This window comes from Nestor notabilis, unplaced genomic scaffold (genome assembly GCF_000696875.1).
Source record: "Nestor notabilis isolate BGI_N333 unplaced genomic scaffold, ASM69687v1 scaffold30822, whole genome shotgun sequence".
In the NCBI taxonomy this organism is placed as follows: domain Eukaryota; kingdom Metazoa; phylum Chordata; class Aves; order Psittaciformes; family Psittacidae; genus Nestor; species Nestor notabilis.
The window spans coordinates 1-15,152 of NW_009919242.1; the positions used below are offsets into that span (position 1 = coordinate 1).

At 44.1% G+C, this 15,152-nt stretch overlaps 1 protein-coding gene across 1 annotated transcript; it reads left to right on the top strand.

The window, feature by feature from the left end:
* Nucleotides 1-2,007: 2,007 nt before the first annotated feature.
* IGFBP1 (insulin-like growth factor binding protein 1) lies at nucleotides 2,008-5,550 on the top strand (the record flags this gene model as incomplete). The annotated part of the gene is made up of 3 exons (XM_010010152.1): nucleotides 2,008-2,186; nucleotides 3,836-3,964; nucleotides 5,419-5,550. Coding segments are annotated over 3 exons (440 nt in total), but the record flags the coding sequence as incomplete, so codon positions are not given.
* Between the last annotated feature and the right edge of the window lie 9,602 nt (nucleotides 5,551-15,152).

The window sequence follows — 15,152 nt, forward strand, 5'->3', positions numbered from 1 at the left end:
TACCGCCGGGATGGGGACAGGGACCAGGGGTGCGACGGGAACTTGGCAGAGGGAGCGGAGTTAGGCAGGCGTTGGGAAAACAAGGAAGCTGGGCTTGAGTCTTCCAGGAAAATGTGCTCCAGGGATGTTTGGAGCGGGCTATTCCATGGCAGGCAGCGAGCACGGAAACCCTAAAGAATAGTGGTGGGACAATGCAGAATAATCCGAGTAAGGGATCTGGGAGGCTGTAGTCTGTGGTTTTGTAGAATCACAGACTGGTTTGGGTTGGAAAGGACCTTAAGATCATCCAATTCCAACCGCTGCCATGGGCAGGGAGGGATGCCTCACACTAGACCAGGTTGCTCCAAGGATCTGTCCAACCCAGCCTTGAACACTGCCAGAGATGGAGCAGCTTCCTTGGGCAGCCTCTGCCAGTGTCTCTCCACCCTCACAGGGAAGAATTTCTTCCTTACATCTAACCTAAATCTTTCCTGTTTAAGTTTTCTTTAGTAGTAAACAGTAACTAGAGTAGGACAACCATTTTCCAGACTTTGTTTATGTCTGCCTCCACAAGTCCTCATAGGATGGAGCAACTTCCTTGGGCAGCCTCTGCCAGTGTCTCTCCACCCTCACAGGGAAGAATTTCTTCCTTACATCTAACCTAAATCTTTCCCGTTTAAGTTTTCTTTAGTAGTAAACAGTAACTAGAGTAGGACAAACATTTTCCAGACTTTGTTTATGTCTGCCTCCACAAGTCCTCATAGAGAATGGAAAGACCTGAACAGGCCTCATGCCTGGCTTCCGTTCAAGAATAAAATGTATCTGAAATAGTGCAGTGCTAGCCAAACTATCTTTGAGCAAAAAGACATACCAAACATCTTATGCTCTATGATGATCAGGAACATCTTCACTGTTATTTCATAGAATCATAAATTACAGACTGGTTTGGGTTGGAAGGGACCTTAAAGATCATCCAGTTCCAACCCTCTGCCACGGGCAGGGACACCTTCCACTAGTAGTATTGTTGTTATTGTCACCATCATTACTGCTATGCTCATGCGGTGGTGATTAAGGGAACTCAGTAACATTACAAAAATAACCCGTTGTTGACTCAGAATGCCAATGGCCACTGGTGGCAGTAAATGGAGTTTCTCTTGTACTTGAGGTGGCAGGGAGGGGAGAGAATGGTGACTAAACGGTTTGAGCCTCCTGCAGTTAAGAAGACCTAGTGTTTGATTTTCTTTCTCTCCACCCCACCCTTTCTTTTCTTTCTTTCATTCTTTTCGCTTTCCCTCCTCAATTTTCCAGCTCCATTTTTAATCTGACATTGTCAAAGGGAAAACCGATGCTTTTTAGTCCAGTGGATGACTGTTCGCAGCCTTGACCCAACAAGTTATTTAGACACATGTCAAACTTTTATCCCATGATGAGTGTCTGCAAGAGCTTCCGCTGCTCCCAGTGGGAGAGCTCACACATGTTACGTATTGGTGTGCAGGCCATGATCAGGCAGACCCAAACAGCTTCTGCCAATCCCTGGCTATTTATTTGATCCACTACAGGTGAGCCTGAGCCACTGCTCCCTGCTGTGAATTGCTGCTCATTCTTATATGTGAGACAAGGCATGGGATCAGGTCTGGACCAGTTCCTCTCCTGAGTAAAAAGAGAAGCACATCATGCTGACAAAAAGCTAAATTCGGAACCAGTTTAATTGCACTCTTTTCTCATTTAGCACTGTGGTCAAAAATTTTGTTCATTTCTAACAGACTGGCTGCAGCTTCATCTTTGCTTTCAAAGGATCATAAAGTAACTAACTTGTTAGAGAACAGCTGATGATTCCTCTTATGAATTTATGACCAAAGTTTAATCTGCTGTGCTACACATGTAATTTATTGCTCCTACAAGAGCTACTGGATCTGTTTTAGATATTACTTTCTGTTGCTGATGTTGCTTCTCCTTTACCTTTTAAACTTGGAGAAATAAATGCAAAAGTTCAGTGAAGATGTTCACCTTAGTATCATTCCTTTCCAGACTCTATCGAACCTGATGATATGCCTTTGGAAAGCACTGAAATGACACAGGATCAGCTGCAGAACTATCAGCTGATGTTTCCCATAGGCCAAGACAGATCCATCCCGTGGAATGCCATCACTGCATATGAAAACATGAAATCAAAGAGAATATCTGAACTCAAGAAATGGAAAGAACAGGTGGGTTTCCTTTTCAAACCTTTCAGAGGCCATTCCAGAGGATGCTATTGATTCAGAATACAGAATGAGAATGTGCATGAAATTCTAGCAGCAACGCTGGGATGTCCGTATTTTGGGTAGCCAGCAAACAGACTTTTGGAATCCCTTCATCCGATGGTTGAGGAACAGACGAAATGGCAGGGAGTGATAAAAACAAGTGTGCATCAGATGTGTCCTATACGGACTCCACGCAGAGGCTGCACCTTTCTCTACATTTACTACCAGATGATAACATGGGCCTTTAACTTCCGGGAGCCCACAGAAAAATCTTGGACTCCTTTTGTGTTTCAGTTAAAAAATAAAAGGCATTTGTCACTGGTCTAGTGCTCAGTGAAATAAAAGGGAATCCTTACACACAGTTACTGATGAGACACCAATGCAAACCAAAACACGGTTTCTTTCTGATCACAAGGAAACACTGTTAAGGACATACATGTAAAAAGACAAAGTTCAGCAACCAAAGCAAGCTTTACCTTCTATACTGCAAAATTGCACAGTGGGAAATGGGGATGTGGGGCCTTTGCAAGCGGGTCCGGGTTCCACTTGAGGGCACTAGAGAACCACAGTTAGACCAGTCACAGGCAGCCAGCTCACCCACAGCATAGAGCCGGGTATAGAGCATAGAGCTGGGCATCACAGAAGCCCACTTTCCGAAATGGGGAAACAAAAAGCAAACACCTACTAAGCACCACCCCGCCCTAGGAAGCCTCATTCCACAGCCAGAACAGTGCTTTGTCACTGAGTTAGTTTGAGCTTAGTATATAAGTGCTGTTAGCTCCAGTTCTGATTTTTAGGCTTTTCCTTTTCTTCACCCAGAGCCACAGATAAGCCTGTTGGCTTGAAAAGGAGAGCTTATGTAAGGGGCTGACACGGAGAGGTGTTGCAAAAGCAGAGAGTATGATTATTTTCACTCTGATACGTGCTCAGTCACTACTTCCCTTTCCCTCATTGAAACACGTTAGGTACTATTAATGCACAGCAAATGTGACTTCAAAAAGGGAGCGAGCAAACTGTGAAAACAGCAAATACTGCAAACAGTTCTTCATCCCCAGTTCCAGGCACTCTGGGTCTGCGTCTCAGAGCTACAGGGGTGCTCTCTAGTCTGCTTTGGCGACAGCTCTGTCCTGGACAAAAGATAACAAACATTCTGATGTTTGTTCTTGCACCGTCTATATATGTCTTGCACCTATTCTCCATACATCAACAGAGCACAGGGCCATGGCAACCCAGAAAACGTGGCTAGTCTCACGTACACCAGCCTCCTAACGTGCACCTCCCCATAATAGGAGAGATTGTACCCTCTGAGCAGTAATGTGTTTACTTAGCACAGGTTAAATTTCCTTGTGTGGCAATTTGAGGACTTAAATCCTCATGTTTCTGAGGACAGAAAATACCTCAAAGAATAAAAACAAAGGCCTAAATGTAACACCAGAGTTTTCTGGCTGTGGTCCTACTGAAACAAGTAAAAACTACAGGCAAAGCAGCCCGGTGGAGATTATATGACTAATAAACATTTTCAGCTTTTTTTCTGGCTTTATACTGACCATTTTCTGCTTAGCTGGTTTCTGTGTGATTTTGATATTGATAATCTTCTCGTGGTATTCCTGCAGGGACCTTGTCAGAAGGAGCTCTACAGAGCCCTGTATAAATTGGCAAAGGCTCAGCAGAGAAGCGGAGGGGAGATTTACAAATTCTACTTGCCCAACTGCAACAAGAATGGGTTTTACCACAGCAAACAGGTACGTGCCTTTTCCCCTGTCTGCTTGCAGCTTGGGGAGCCTGACACAGCCAACCCTTTCACAGCCCTCTGCTCCCACACTCGTGAGTTTGCAGCTGCTGGAAAAGCAGGTTGTGAAAACAGCGATACTTGGGAGTGGGAGCAGATGGTTTGTCCTTCTTCTCTTAAAAGTGAGCCGCACGCTGTGGGCTGACAGCAGCAGAGCAGGAGGCTTTTCCATTCACAGAACAGGTGCACACAAGGCCCTTTCCAAAGTCTTTTAACCCTCTCTGCTCCCAGGCCAAACTCAGCTCCATGTACCTGATCCGTTAGCATATTCCCAGCTGATATGCACAGAATTGTATCATAGGACACAAGCAGGGGTGGAAGGGACCTTAAGGCTCACCCAGTTCCAACCCCTGCCACAGGCAGGGACACCTTCAACTAGAGCAGGTTGCTCCAAGCCCCTGTGTCCAACCTGGCCTTGAACACTGCCAGGGATGGGACAGCCACAGCTTCTCTGGACAACCTGTACCAGTGCCCCAGCACCCTCACAGGGAAGAACTTCTGCCTAATGTCAAATGTAAATCTTGCCAACTTAAAGCCATTCCCCTTGTCCTGTCATTACATGTACTTGTAAAATGTCCCTCTCCAGATTTCTTATAAGCCCCCTTTAGGTGTTGGAAGACTTCATGTCTGCCATACTGTGTGCCAAAGCCTATTGAATATATAATAATCACTATGGAGGAAGGAGGCTTTCGGCTCCCAGGCAGTGAAAAAACTCTCTGGAGCAAAATTAACCTTCTGAAAGTAGAATAAAAATACTGATTTGTGCTGCCTATGGACTATGTTATGTGCTCATTTTCATTATATTCTCAGAAAAAGCCGTTGCAAGTTACACTGAGAGTAACTAAGGCTCCAGACCTCAAGCCACACCCTTGTAACCACAGGTCATGCACACAAATTTAGTAGGTCTGCATAAATCTGTGTCACCACAGCTCCTTGTTTTTGGGCATGACACCACGGTGTGACTTGCAAACGCTGTGATCTGGGATCTAATCAGGCACAAACAGAAATCTGTTCAACCCCCTCCCCTATTTGTCTCCTTGCGTGATGAGCCAGAACATCCAGTCGCTGCCCTTGCAGTACCAGCTCGTGTGTTCTGCCTCCCTCTGGTTTTGATACTGGAAGAGATCGCTGGTTTATACTGCTGTTTACCATGGAGCGGGCAAACTGTTTTAAACCTGAAGCTGCTGTTGTGGGAGCTGAGCTTGGGTCACGGCTCCCTAACCAAGCGTGTTGGTCAGAGGCTCTGTCGGAGCAGGGACTGCTGCATTCAGAGCGTGTCTGTGCACAGCAGGTCCCCACCTTCTGATGACCCCAGTTCTGTTCAACACCTCCACCTGCGGTATCTCACCAGTAACCTTCTGCTTACAGTTACTTACTGTGGGGTTTGTTTTGATAATACTATTTCAGTGTGAAACTTCACTGGATGGAGAGTCTGCTGGATGCTGGTGTGTCTATCCAAAAACTGGAAGAAGAATTCCTGGATCTCCAGAAATGAAAGGAGACCCTGAATGCCAACAGTATCTCAACTCGCAGGAGTAAAACTAACCATGTACATTCACACCAGGTTTTCTGTGGGGCCTGACCTAGTCAGGAGACATTTCAGTCAGGAGCTGTTTCAGTAAGGTAATTCTGTGCACCTGAATTTCAGCATATGAGTAACCCCATAAAGCAGCTTTTTTTACTGCACTGGAATTGCTCAGATGCTCGAGTGACAGATATGAGCAACTGCAAGATCAAGTCCTATAATCTTGTATATTTTGTTTGTATAATATTATAGATACTCATGTGTAAAGCTGTTGAATTATTTATTTCACAGTGCGTGTATTTTTGTGTGTGTTGTTACTAATTTATATCCTCAAACACTTCATAACTTTATATGTAAATACTTAATATTATTGCTCTTAAATGTATGCATCTTATGTTGGAGGAACGTTGCTACTTAAAACTTCAAATGGCATAACTATATTGGGAAAAATGGCTTGTAAACTTGCATATTTTTTTTACTATGTATTTATAGACATAAAACTGAATTTAAAAAACTATCTTTCAGTAGAGAACACACTTAGAAACTTATTTAAAACCTGTTTTGTTTATGTATCATGTTGCTTTTGCACCTCTGTTTCAATGTCAAGCTGTTTCTTAAAAAAGAAAGTCTAAACCTTGATTATACACTGACGCTCCTGATGGGACAGGATTTGTTTCTATTTTCCAAACATATGCATCGGATAAACGGCAAAACATTGGAGGATCTTCTGTGCCACCTTTGACAGGTGGAAGTTGTTCACATGTTGACATTATTATCTTATTTAAGATGTGCTATTAAATAATATCTTCTACACCGCCCTGATCTCTTGCGTTCTGTGTGTTCCCATTCAGTAGCCTGACCTCAGCAGGGCAGCACCGTGGTGCAGTAGGAGCATGGAGGAAAACATGTCCCTGACACATCTTCCTCCTCTACTTCCATCTAGTTCCATCTTCCTGCTCCAATTTTCCTGCGATGAGTTTTCTTTTGCTCTCCCCACCCCATTCCCCTTCTCCTGTTCTCTCCAATCCCAGCTGTGGTCTGCAAGTCTTTGCCTTAGGCAAAGCAGAGGGCTCCAAGGGAAGGTGTTTAGAAAAGTTTTCTGGGTAGGAAAGCTGGATGTCTTTCTCCATGAACAAGCCCAGGGCAGCAGTATGAGTGTGTTTAAAAGGTAACATCGAGACCTAGAAAGAGCCATTTCCTGCACAGAAAGTCAGAGATTTTAAAAGGGAGGCTAGGGAAAAGCCTGGCCCTACTCTTTCTGCTGAAAACGGACAAGAGGCTCCCTTTGGCTTGTGCTGTGATCCCTCTCCCTTTCCCCCATGTTCCTTTGACTTACTTGTTGCAGAGAAAAAGAAAAAGCAAGTGACTACCATGCCCGCTTCTAACTGGTTTTATCCATGGAGAATCTGGTGTGTGAGTTAGCATATCCCAGGGGTAGAAACAAGCTGCAGTAACCCTGCCTGAGAAAACAGCCTGAGAGCAGAGTGATAACATTTTCTAAGAGCCTGGCAGGAGGGAAACTGCATTAAATCCTCCTGCCATTTGTTGGCATAAGCTTTGGGTTTTAAATGGGAGCAGGAAGCAGCTTGTAGCAACTGCAAAGGCAAAGCATGGAGATCTCTGCTCTCTGATCCCTGTTCTGTGGCATCGCACGTTGTGCTTTGCTCAATGCGTTGGCTGTATTTGTATGTCAATATCGGCTGATCCGTCTGGGGTCTAATAAACTGCTCCAGATTTAAAAGTAACGATATACTACTGAGCTTCCTTGTGAAGTGTTTTGAGATCTTCCCAAGGAAAGCACTGCAAAAGCAGTTGATGACATTGGTATTATAAATAATTTACATCTAACCTCCCTGTAATGAGCTACAGTGAGACCCAGCTAAAACTGTGTTATAACACTGCATTCACTATGTCAAAATGCTTGATAATCACAGAATCATAGAATCCCAGACTGCTTCAGGTTGGAAGGGACCTTAAGGCTCATACAGTTCCAACCCCCTGCTTTGGGCAGTGACATCTACTAGAGCAGGTTGCTCCAAGCCCCTGTGTCCAACCTGGCCTTGAACACTGCCAGGGATGGGGCAGCCACAGCTTCTCTGGGCACCCTGTCCCAGAGCCTCAGCACCCTCACAGGGAAGAACTTCTGCCTAAGATCTCATCTCAGTCTCCCCTCGGCCATGTTAAAGCCATTCCCCTTGTCCTGTCACTACATGTCCTTGTCCAAAGCCCCTCTCCAGGTTTCTTGTATTATTTAGGTATTATTTATCAAAATAATGAAGAAGCAGCAAATTTGGACAGAAACGTGGACACATTTTATACAGTCCACCCAGCACTGAACAACTGTCATTGCCAAGGGAAAACAGTAAATAAAGCAAGGGAAATCATATACTCACAGCTACAGCACATGCTTAACAGCACTCTTGACTGCTCTCACTCCACTGACCTTGTGCAAAGGTTTATCTCTAAACAGCAGAAATAACTGGTTCTTTTTGTTGGGATCATCACATACATATAGGGGAAATGTTCATTATATTAATAATTATTAATAGCAGTCTATTTGCAGTATAGCAATCCAGTGAACAGCTACCCCCCATGTTTTGCAGGATGGCAGTTTCCCAACCTAGCTGCAAGAAACAATGAGTTTTTAACAGGGACAAGGTTTTAGGGTAACTCTTTCCTTTAAATGTTAAGTACCAGGAGCAGAAGCTGTTCTGTACAGCATTCAGGCAAGACAGGCCAATTTCTTAGAGCGGTTTAGCTCCTTACCTCCCACTGAAAGCAACAGAGGATGGGTGCCTCCTTATCTGCAATCTGGCCTCATGTGACATCTTGCCAGGACTCACCAGGACAGGCTTCTGCTGAGCTGCTCTGGGATGGGCTGTCTGACTTGGGCCAGACTCTTCCGTATACTGGGATTAGGACTAATGCAAGGAGGCAAGCAGGAAAATTTGATCTCCCCTCTTGCAGTGCTGCCAGGAGCTTGGGCTACATTTAGGCCATAGATGCCACGTGTTGTGATTTGTCCTGATTTTTCTGATCAGCCTCAGTAATGGGATGAAAACTCAGAGCTCTGTAGTTTTCCTTTGTTTTGGTGATTTTCTTATGTTTGTGGGGTGCTATTGTTTTTGGCTTTTTCTTGTTGGCAAGTAGCAGCTGGCAATCCTGGCTTCAGTGTGTGCCTGCTGCAGGGTTCCCCCTGCACTGGCGAGCCAGACTTGGTGGGAATGAGTGGGGAAACAGGGAAGGTGCTGCCGGATGATGTGAGCAGCTCAGTCACCAGGCATGCAGCTGGATGTGCAAAGGGAATGTACTGTTCCTTGCTATTATTTCAGTTCACTCCCTTCACATCCTCTTGCATTCCTCCTATCCCACCTAAAAGAAAGTTAATTAGGGGGGAAGGTCTTAGGTGAGCATCTGTAATGTCTGATTCACATGATTTGAGAACCCTGCCTCCCCAGTTTGTGCTTCTTCCTGCCAGATTTGCTGCAGCAGGATCTGTTCCAGCCATGCCTCCTCCTGCCCATGGCCTACTGCCATCTGCAAAATGCTCACAGCACAGAAATAAGGTCACTGCCCTCTGCACTTTATTTTCTACCCCGTGATTCCCCTGAAGCTATCCAAGACAACCTACAGTCACTTGGTACGGGCTCTGCTCTGCTGAGTCAGTTCTGCTCATTGCTTTGGGAACAGCAGAGACACGTTTGTGTCTGCTAGTGCTCCAGAAGGTGAGGGGAGAGCAAGAAAACAGGGGTGAAGGGCAGCCAACACTAATACTGAAAGCTCATCTGCATCTCTGTCACTTTACCATAAGAACACATGCCCTGCAAAGGCAAAACTTAGGCAGGGAACAGCTTTTTATAGACCCAGCCCGAAACAAGATGAGATATTAAGCACATCAAGACTTAGCCCTTCCCTTTCCCAAGCCAATATCTGTTCCTTTGGCCTTGCACTTGCTAATGAGAGTCCTAAACACAGCACAAAATTAAAAAGCAAACAGAAGATGCGTCACATAGAGCTTTCTTACCTCAAGGGAGGAAAAGTGGGGTGGAAAAGAACAGCACATGGCAAAGGCTTGTCCCAGGATTTACTGCAGTTGTGGAAAGTGCTTGGCTCCCATAGTGTCAGACACTGTGTGGGAACCCCAGCAACATAGTAAAATAGAGCAGGCTTTTTCTGTAAAGTCAGAACCGAAGGTATTTGTGCTTCACCAGCAGCACTGACTCTGCAGAGTTAGAAACTACTTTTCTACTGCCTTGCTGTTGCAGAACACCACCAATGTCTAATCCCCACCCAACCCATAATAATAAAAAAAAGGATTTATAAGTGACTCATTCCAAGCTAGAATCTCAGCCCATGCTGCACACTGAGCGGACAAGTCCTATCTCTATCTTCAGACACCACCTTTGAAGTGTATCTACTTTTCCTTGGCTATCACTGCACTGATAAACCAGCAGCCTAAACAGCCTCCTCAGACTGTGCTAACGACAGGTCCCAGGCTTTCTATTTGCCAACACATTTTGTATTTATGGCCCAATTATTTTGTGTACTTGTTGTACATTGCATCAAGAATCAGGCAGTGATTCAGACTGCACAGGAAAGTGGGGTATGAGCATCTTAACAAACACCTAATTGTGTTTGTTAAGGCACATTTGCATTCTTTAAGACTTGGGTAGATGGTATATAGTAACAGCAGCAGAGCTGGGGCAAGTGGAGGGCTTCTCTACTGACGTGCCGATCTATTTTACCTAGCCACATTTAGATAAAGGTGGGATGGGACAAAGAAGGAGAGGGTCTGCTGGGAGCACAGCCATTTGTTAGTTCTGCATTACCAGAAAGCACCAAAGCCAACAGCAGTGCAGCAGGAGCCCAGATGTACCAGCACTTGTGCTGTGAGTAACAAAAGCCGCCCTGACCATAGCTCTGTCAGCAAACAAGGGCTTTAGTCCCTCCTTTCCTCCTTCCTTGACCTACCTCCTCCCCCAGGGTGCAAAGTTCAGCTGCACGTAAGCTGCTGCGAGGGCTCTGGGAGAGGGGCAGCTTCCCGCGGGAGGGATATGGGAGCAAGGGTGATGGTGGAGTCGAATGAACAGCTCTAAACTTAACCTGCTACAGATCTGCTGCTTCATTCTGCAGAGGTTCCTGCTTGCCTTTTCAGACTGTGTTGGATTATCACCTTTGAGAGGCCACACGTGCAGCTCAGCAGAGACCAGGACACACAGGGGAAGACAGGGCTACACACATGCATGGCTCCTTGCAGCTTCTTTATGAACCACATTTCCCAGCAGAGACAGTGCCTGGTCAGTGGGCACAGCTATTGAAGCAGAGGCTCCCTGCTGCATTTCTGCTGTGCAAGAACACAGCACAGGCAGTTTGCCTCTTGCTTTCAGGCTTCTTCAACTGCTGTTAAGCTAACAAAGAGCAGCCCATTCGTGCCTACACTGAGGTTTTTAATTGCATACTGTTGCCAGGAGTGACGTGTGATTTTTTTGTCTCTTGCTGATGGTGCTTTGTAGTTCAAGCTAAGGCTCCGTGGAAAAGCATCTTAGTATGTGATGCCTCTGTAGGCCTAGAGCAAAAAGAGACTTCATCTTCTTTCCTATTTTCTCTTTGCCTGTGGCTTCTGTGTATTGCTGCTTTGGCAGCTGAGCCCTCACCATTTAGCCCCAGCAAAGCAACAGAAAAAGGAGAGCACCAACACGCCACTGGTAGCAGGGTAATAGCTGTGGAAATGTATGGCAGGATCTGAGGGCTGAAGGCCCTCGTAAGGCAGTAATCAACTTTTGAAGCTCAGTCAGTTAGGTCTTTTTTACTGGGTGGAAGTTATGTGATACGCAGCAGACATAGGAAACAAATCTTCACCTTGAATATTCTCTGTGTGGCATAAGCAGGCAAAAATAGCCTCTGCTCTCCAGTTGCAGGGAGTGAGAAAATGCACAATCAGCCTGGCTCTCGTAAGCAAGTCCCTTCCCTACCCCACTTTTGAAAGGTCTTACCACACGTGGCTGTGGGAACCAGCAGTGACATATTTTGCAGCTTCACAGATTTTTCTGAGGAAATCTCAGCTGCTTAGCAGCAATAACTTTGTGCCTTTTCCTCCATCCCCACTCATGGAGAGAGCACTGGGGTGAAATTAGCCATGACAGAGAAAGGCTCTTAAGGAATTTGTATAGGTCAGCAGAAGCAGAAAGCCAGGATGCACACTGCAGCAGGACATGCATTCTGCAAGGATTACCTTTTGCTTCTGCTAATACCTGGCCTCTGTTTTTTTTCTTCAGCTGCAACTTTCAGCCCTGAAGTAATTTGCACTTTTTAATATATATTCAAGGAAATGGCAAAAGGGAAGGTTTTTACAATGGAATTTTGTCTAGGGCTGGTGTATGCTTCTGCAGCTGCAACATCTGAACTGGAATAAGTAATACATAAAATGCAGAGTTTTAAAACTCTTCTTCTGGTGAAAACCAAATTTGCACTACTCTCCATTTTACCAGGAAATTTCTTTTTTAGCAGAAAAGGTTGTAATAACTTCTCAGTCAAGGCATTGTATAATGTAGATAACCCCATGCACTGGAACTCCAGCCACCAAACCACCACATCCTCACAGGCTCATAGGATCACAGGGTGGTTGAGGTTGGAAAGGACCCCTCGAGGTCACCTGGTCCCAACCCTTACTCAAGCGGGGCCATCTACAACGGTTGCCCAGGAACGTGTCCAGATGGCTTTTGAGTATCTCCACGGATGGAGACTCAAAAATCAAATGAAGGTTAAATACTTCTCTCTTGAAAGAATATACCCAGGTCCACCGGATATACCAAACCCACCCTTGCCCACTTGCAGATGAAGGCGTTATGGATACTGACCACAAAAAGCTTGCTCTTAGACTATCCTATTATCTTTTGGGATCTTATTTTTGGATCTCTCAGGAAAAAAAAAAAAGAGGGAGTGAGGGAACAGAAAGAGGTCCTTTCTGACATAGGAATCAAAACATATTCTTCTTCTGATAGAAATCAACAGATGTGAAAAGTCCCTAAAGGCGCAACAGGACCATGTACAGAACAGCTACCTATACAAACATTTAATTTTGAATACCAGTGTGCTTTGGCATCCAGGAAAATTGCTCAGCGCTTTTCATACTTTAAACATAATTCCTATTGCTACTATGTAAAATCTCTGTGGAGCCATCCTTGCTTACACAATTTTAGAGACTGACTAGAGATACCAAAAAATGATTTCCCAAAAGGTTTGTAAAACCATCACTTACATTTAGGGCTCAGTTCAAGAAAGAATTATGCTGTGTTAAGGTTTCTATGGAATTTAGTCATAAAAAGTTCAGACTGTACTAAAAACTAATTAATTCTGTGGTTTTGGTATTCATTGAAGCCTCCTTCCTTGTGCACAAATAGCTAACATTATGCCCTGAAGGGTGTTCATGCCAAAAAGGTGGAAAAGGATATTCTGAGCTCAAAAGACTATAGCACAGTAGGTCTATTAAAGAAGGGAACATTCTCAAATAGTTTGAAAGATAATAGAGCTGCCTGCAGCTTTAACATGAATCCGGGTCAATTATAGGGATTTATGCAACTATTTATTACACTGGTTAAAATAAATACTTACCACATCAATGTGGGCTACATATGGTACCCATGTAGAATCTAGAGATGAAATACACTCAAAAAGAAATGAGCAACTTTTGCAGTGCACGCATCAAACTTTTGCAGTGCCTTCCCATGCAAATGTTTGATGCGTAACTAATGTCAGCAGTTAAAAGGGTGTTTTCTGAGACTTCATCATATTCATCCAGATCATCCCAGACTCTTTAAAGAGTTTGTTAAAAATAAGAAAAAAGCTGGTAAATGGTCGCTTAATAAAAATAAACCACCTGAGCTGAAAGCAAGTGAAGGCACCAAAACAGGAGATGCTTTTCTAATGCATTGGTTCCATTCTGACACCAAACCCTAAGCCCTGCATTCATTGCAGCTCTTAGCAGGTAACATTTCTACCTGTGCACGGAGAGTGATCTTCTCCTTGACGGATAGTGACCCACACATTTGCTTCGTGCTGCTCACATTCTGCTGCTTCCATGTAGACCACAAATATTTGTTTGAGTTGCAGCCTGGCTCCCAGAGCCATGAGAAAAATCTCTGAATGACGAGTAACTTGTCCATTGAATTGAACCCTTGTCTTCAGAGAAATAGGAATGTGAAAAAAGCCACTGATTCTCTTCGTTTTAAAGAGTGAATTATTTTTTGGGAGGAGGGACTAATGTTACTTTGCAAGAATGCCAGCTGCCAGGAACATCAGATAGACAACTGCAAGTCTCCAGTCCTAGTGCAAACAACTGTGCTCGTAAAAAATATTTAAAGGCACCTTCTGAAAAAAACCCTTTAAATTACAGGTGAGATTTTTTATTTTTTTGCTATTTTTAGACAGTCTCTGTTTTAAAGACATGTGTTGGAATCAAAATAACCAAACTGACTAGCACAACCACGCAATTCTTTTGCTTCCCCTCCCCTTACGGCTGTTTGTTTTCTCTGTTACATACCAAAGATCATTAGTCCCACTAAAGGAGCTGAATGCCATGTGACAGCTTGCTTGCTTGTTTGCATCAGTTTGAGTTCCTCAGGATGTAGTATTCTATTAAATGTGGTGCTCTGCACACATTACTTGCTATCACTTAAGGAACTTTACCAGCCCACTTCATCTATACTTACTTGGTTTTAATGACAGGGCAAACCATAAAAAGCTTAAAAACTTGACAAAACACACCATTTCTTGTGTAACTAGCAAAATGTGGCAAACAAGGCACCTGTCTGTCTTCTGTGGTGAGAAGCTGCTTTTCCTTTTCAGAAAGCTCATGAGATAGCGATTAAAAAACTCCCTCTCATGAATCCAACCCTTATTCTCACATCTATGGTTATATGCCGAAATATTGGGTATATGCATCTTGCAACTTTCCTCCCTCTGTGATATTATTTCAAAGGAACTGGTTTACAACTTCATTTCTTTTTTTAAAAAAGGCCCAGCATTTATTTGTATTTTTTTTTTTTGCCAATGGATCTTTGCAGGCATTACATTTGCATTAGCAGTAAAAATATTGCAGTAAGTCTTCACCTCACAAAGCTTTCTGTAACCATCTGTCAGGAAATCTGTATTAGCCTGGAATAAGCATCACTTCACGTATATTTTTTTTCCCTTACTCTAAGGTTAAAAGATTTCAGTTTTAACAATGATGTGACCTCAATTCATTAGCTAGAATTTAAGAAGATGTGCAAAATGCACACAGGGGTGCTCAGCTAACAGATTTCAGGATAAGGCTTTAACATCTGGTATATGGTGATGGGCTGTCTCGATCCTGGCAAACTGCATAGATAAACCTTTCCATGTCAAGAATTTCCAGACATTTGCCATTTCTGGCAAAACCAAGGGTAGTTGTAATTCATGGGGCATGAGAGGAGCAGCTCCTCAGCCCCTGTGATCTCCTCTCACCAGCACGTTGGCTGGAAACCCACTGCCCTGTCCCCATAGCGTTCCCAACCCAACAGGAAATTACAGTGTTGATGGTTTCTTTTTTTTCTACAGTGACATCAAACATTTATAGTGACACATATAAGAATATATT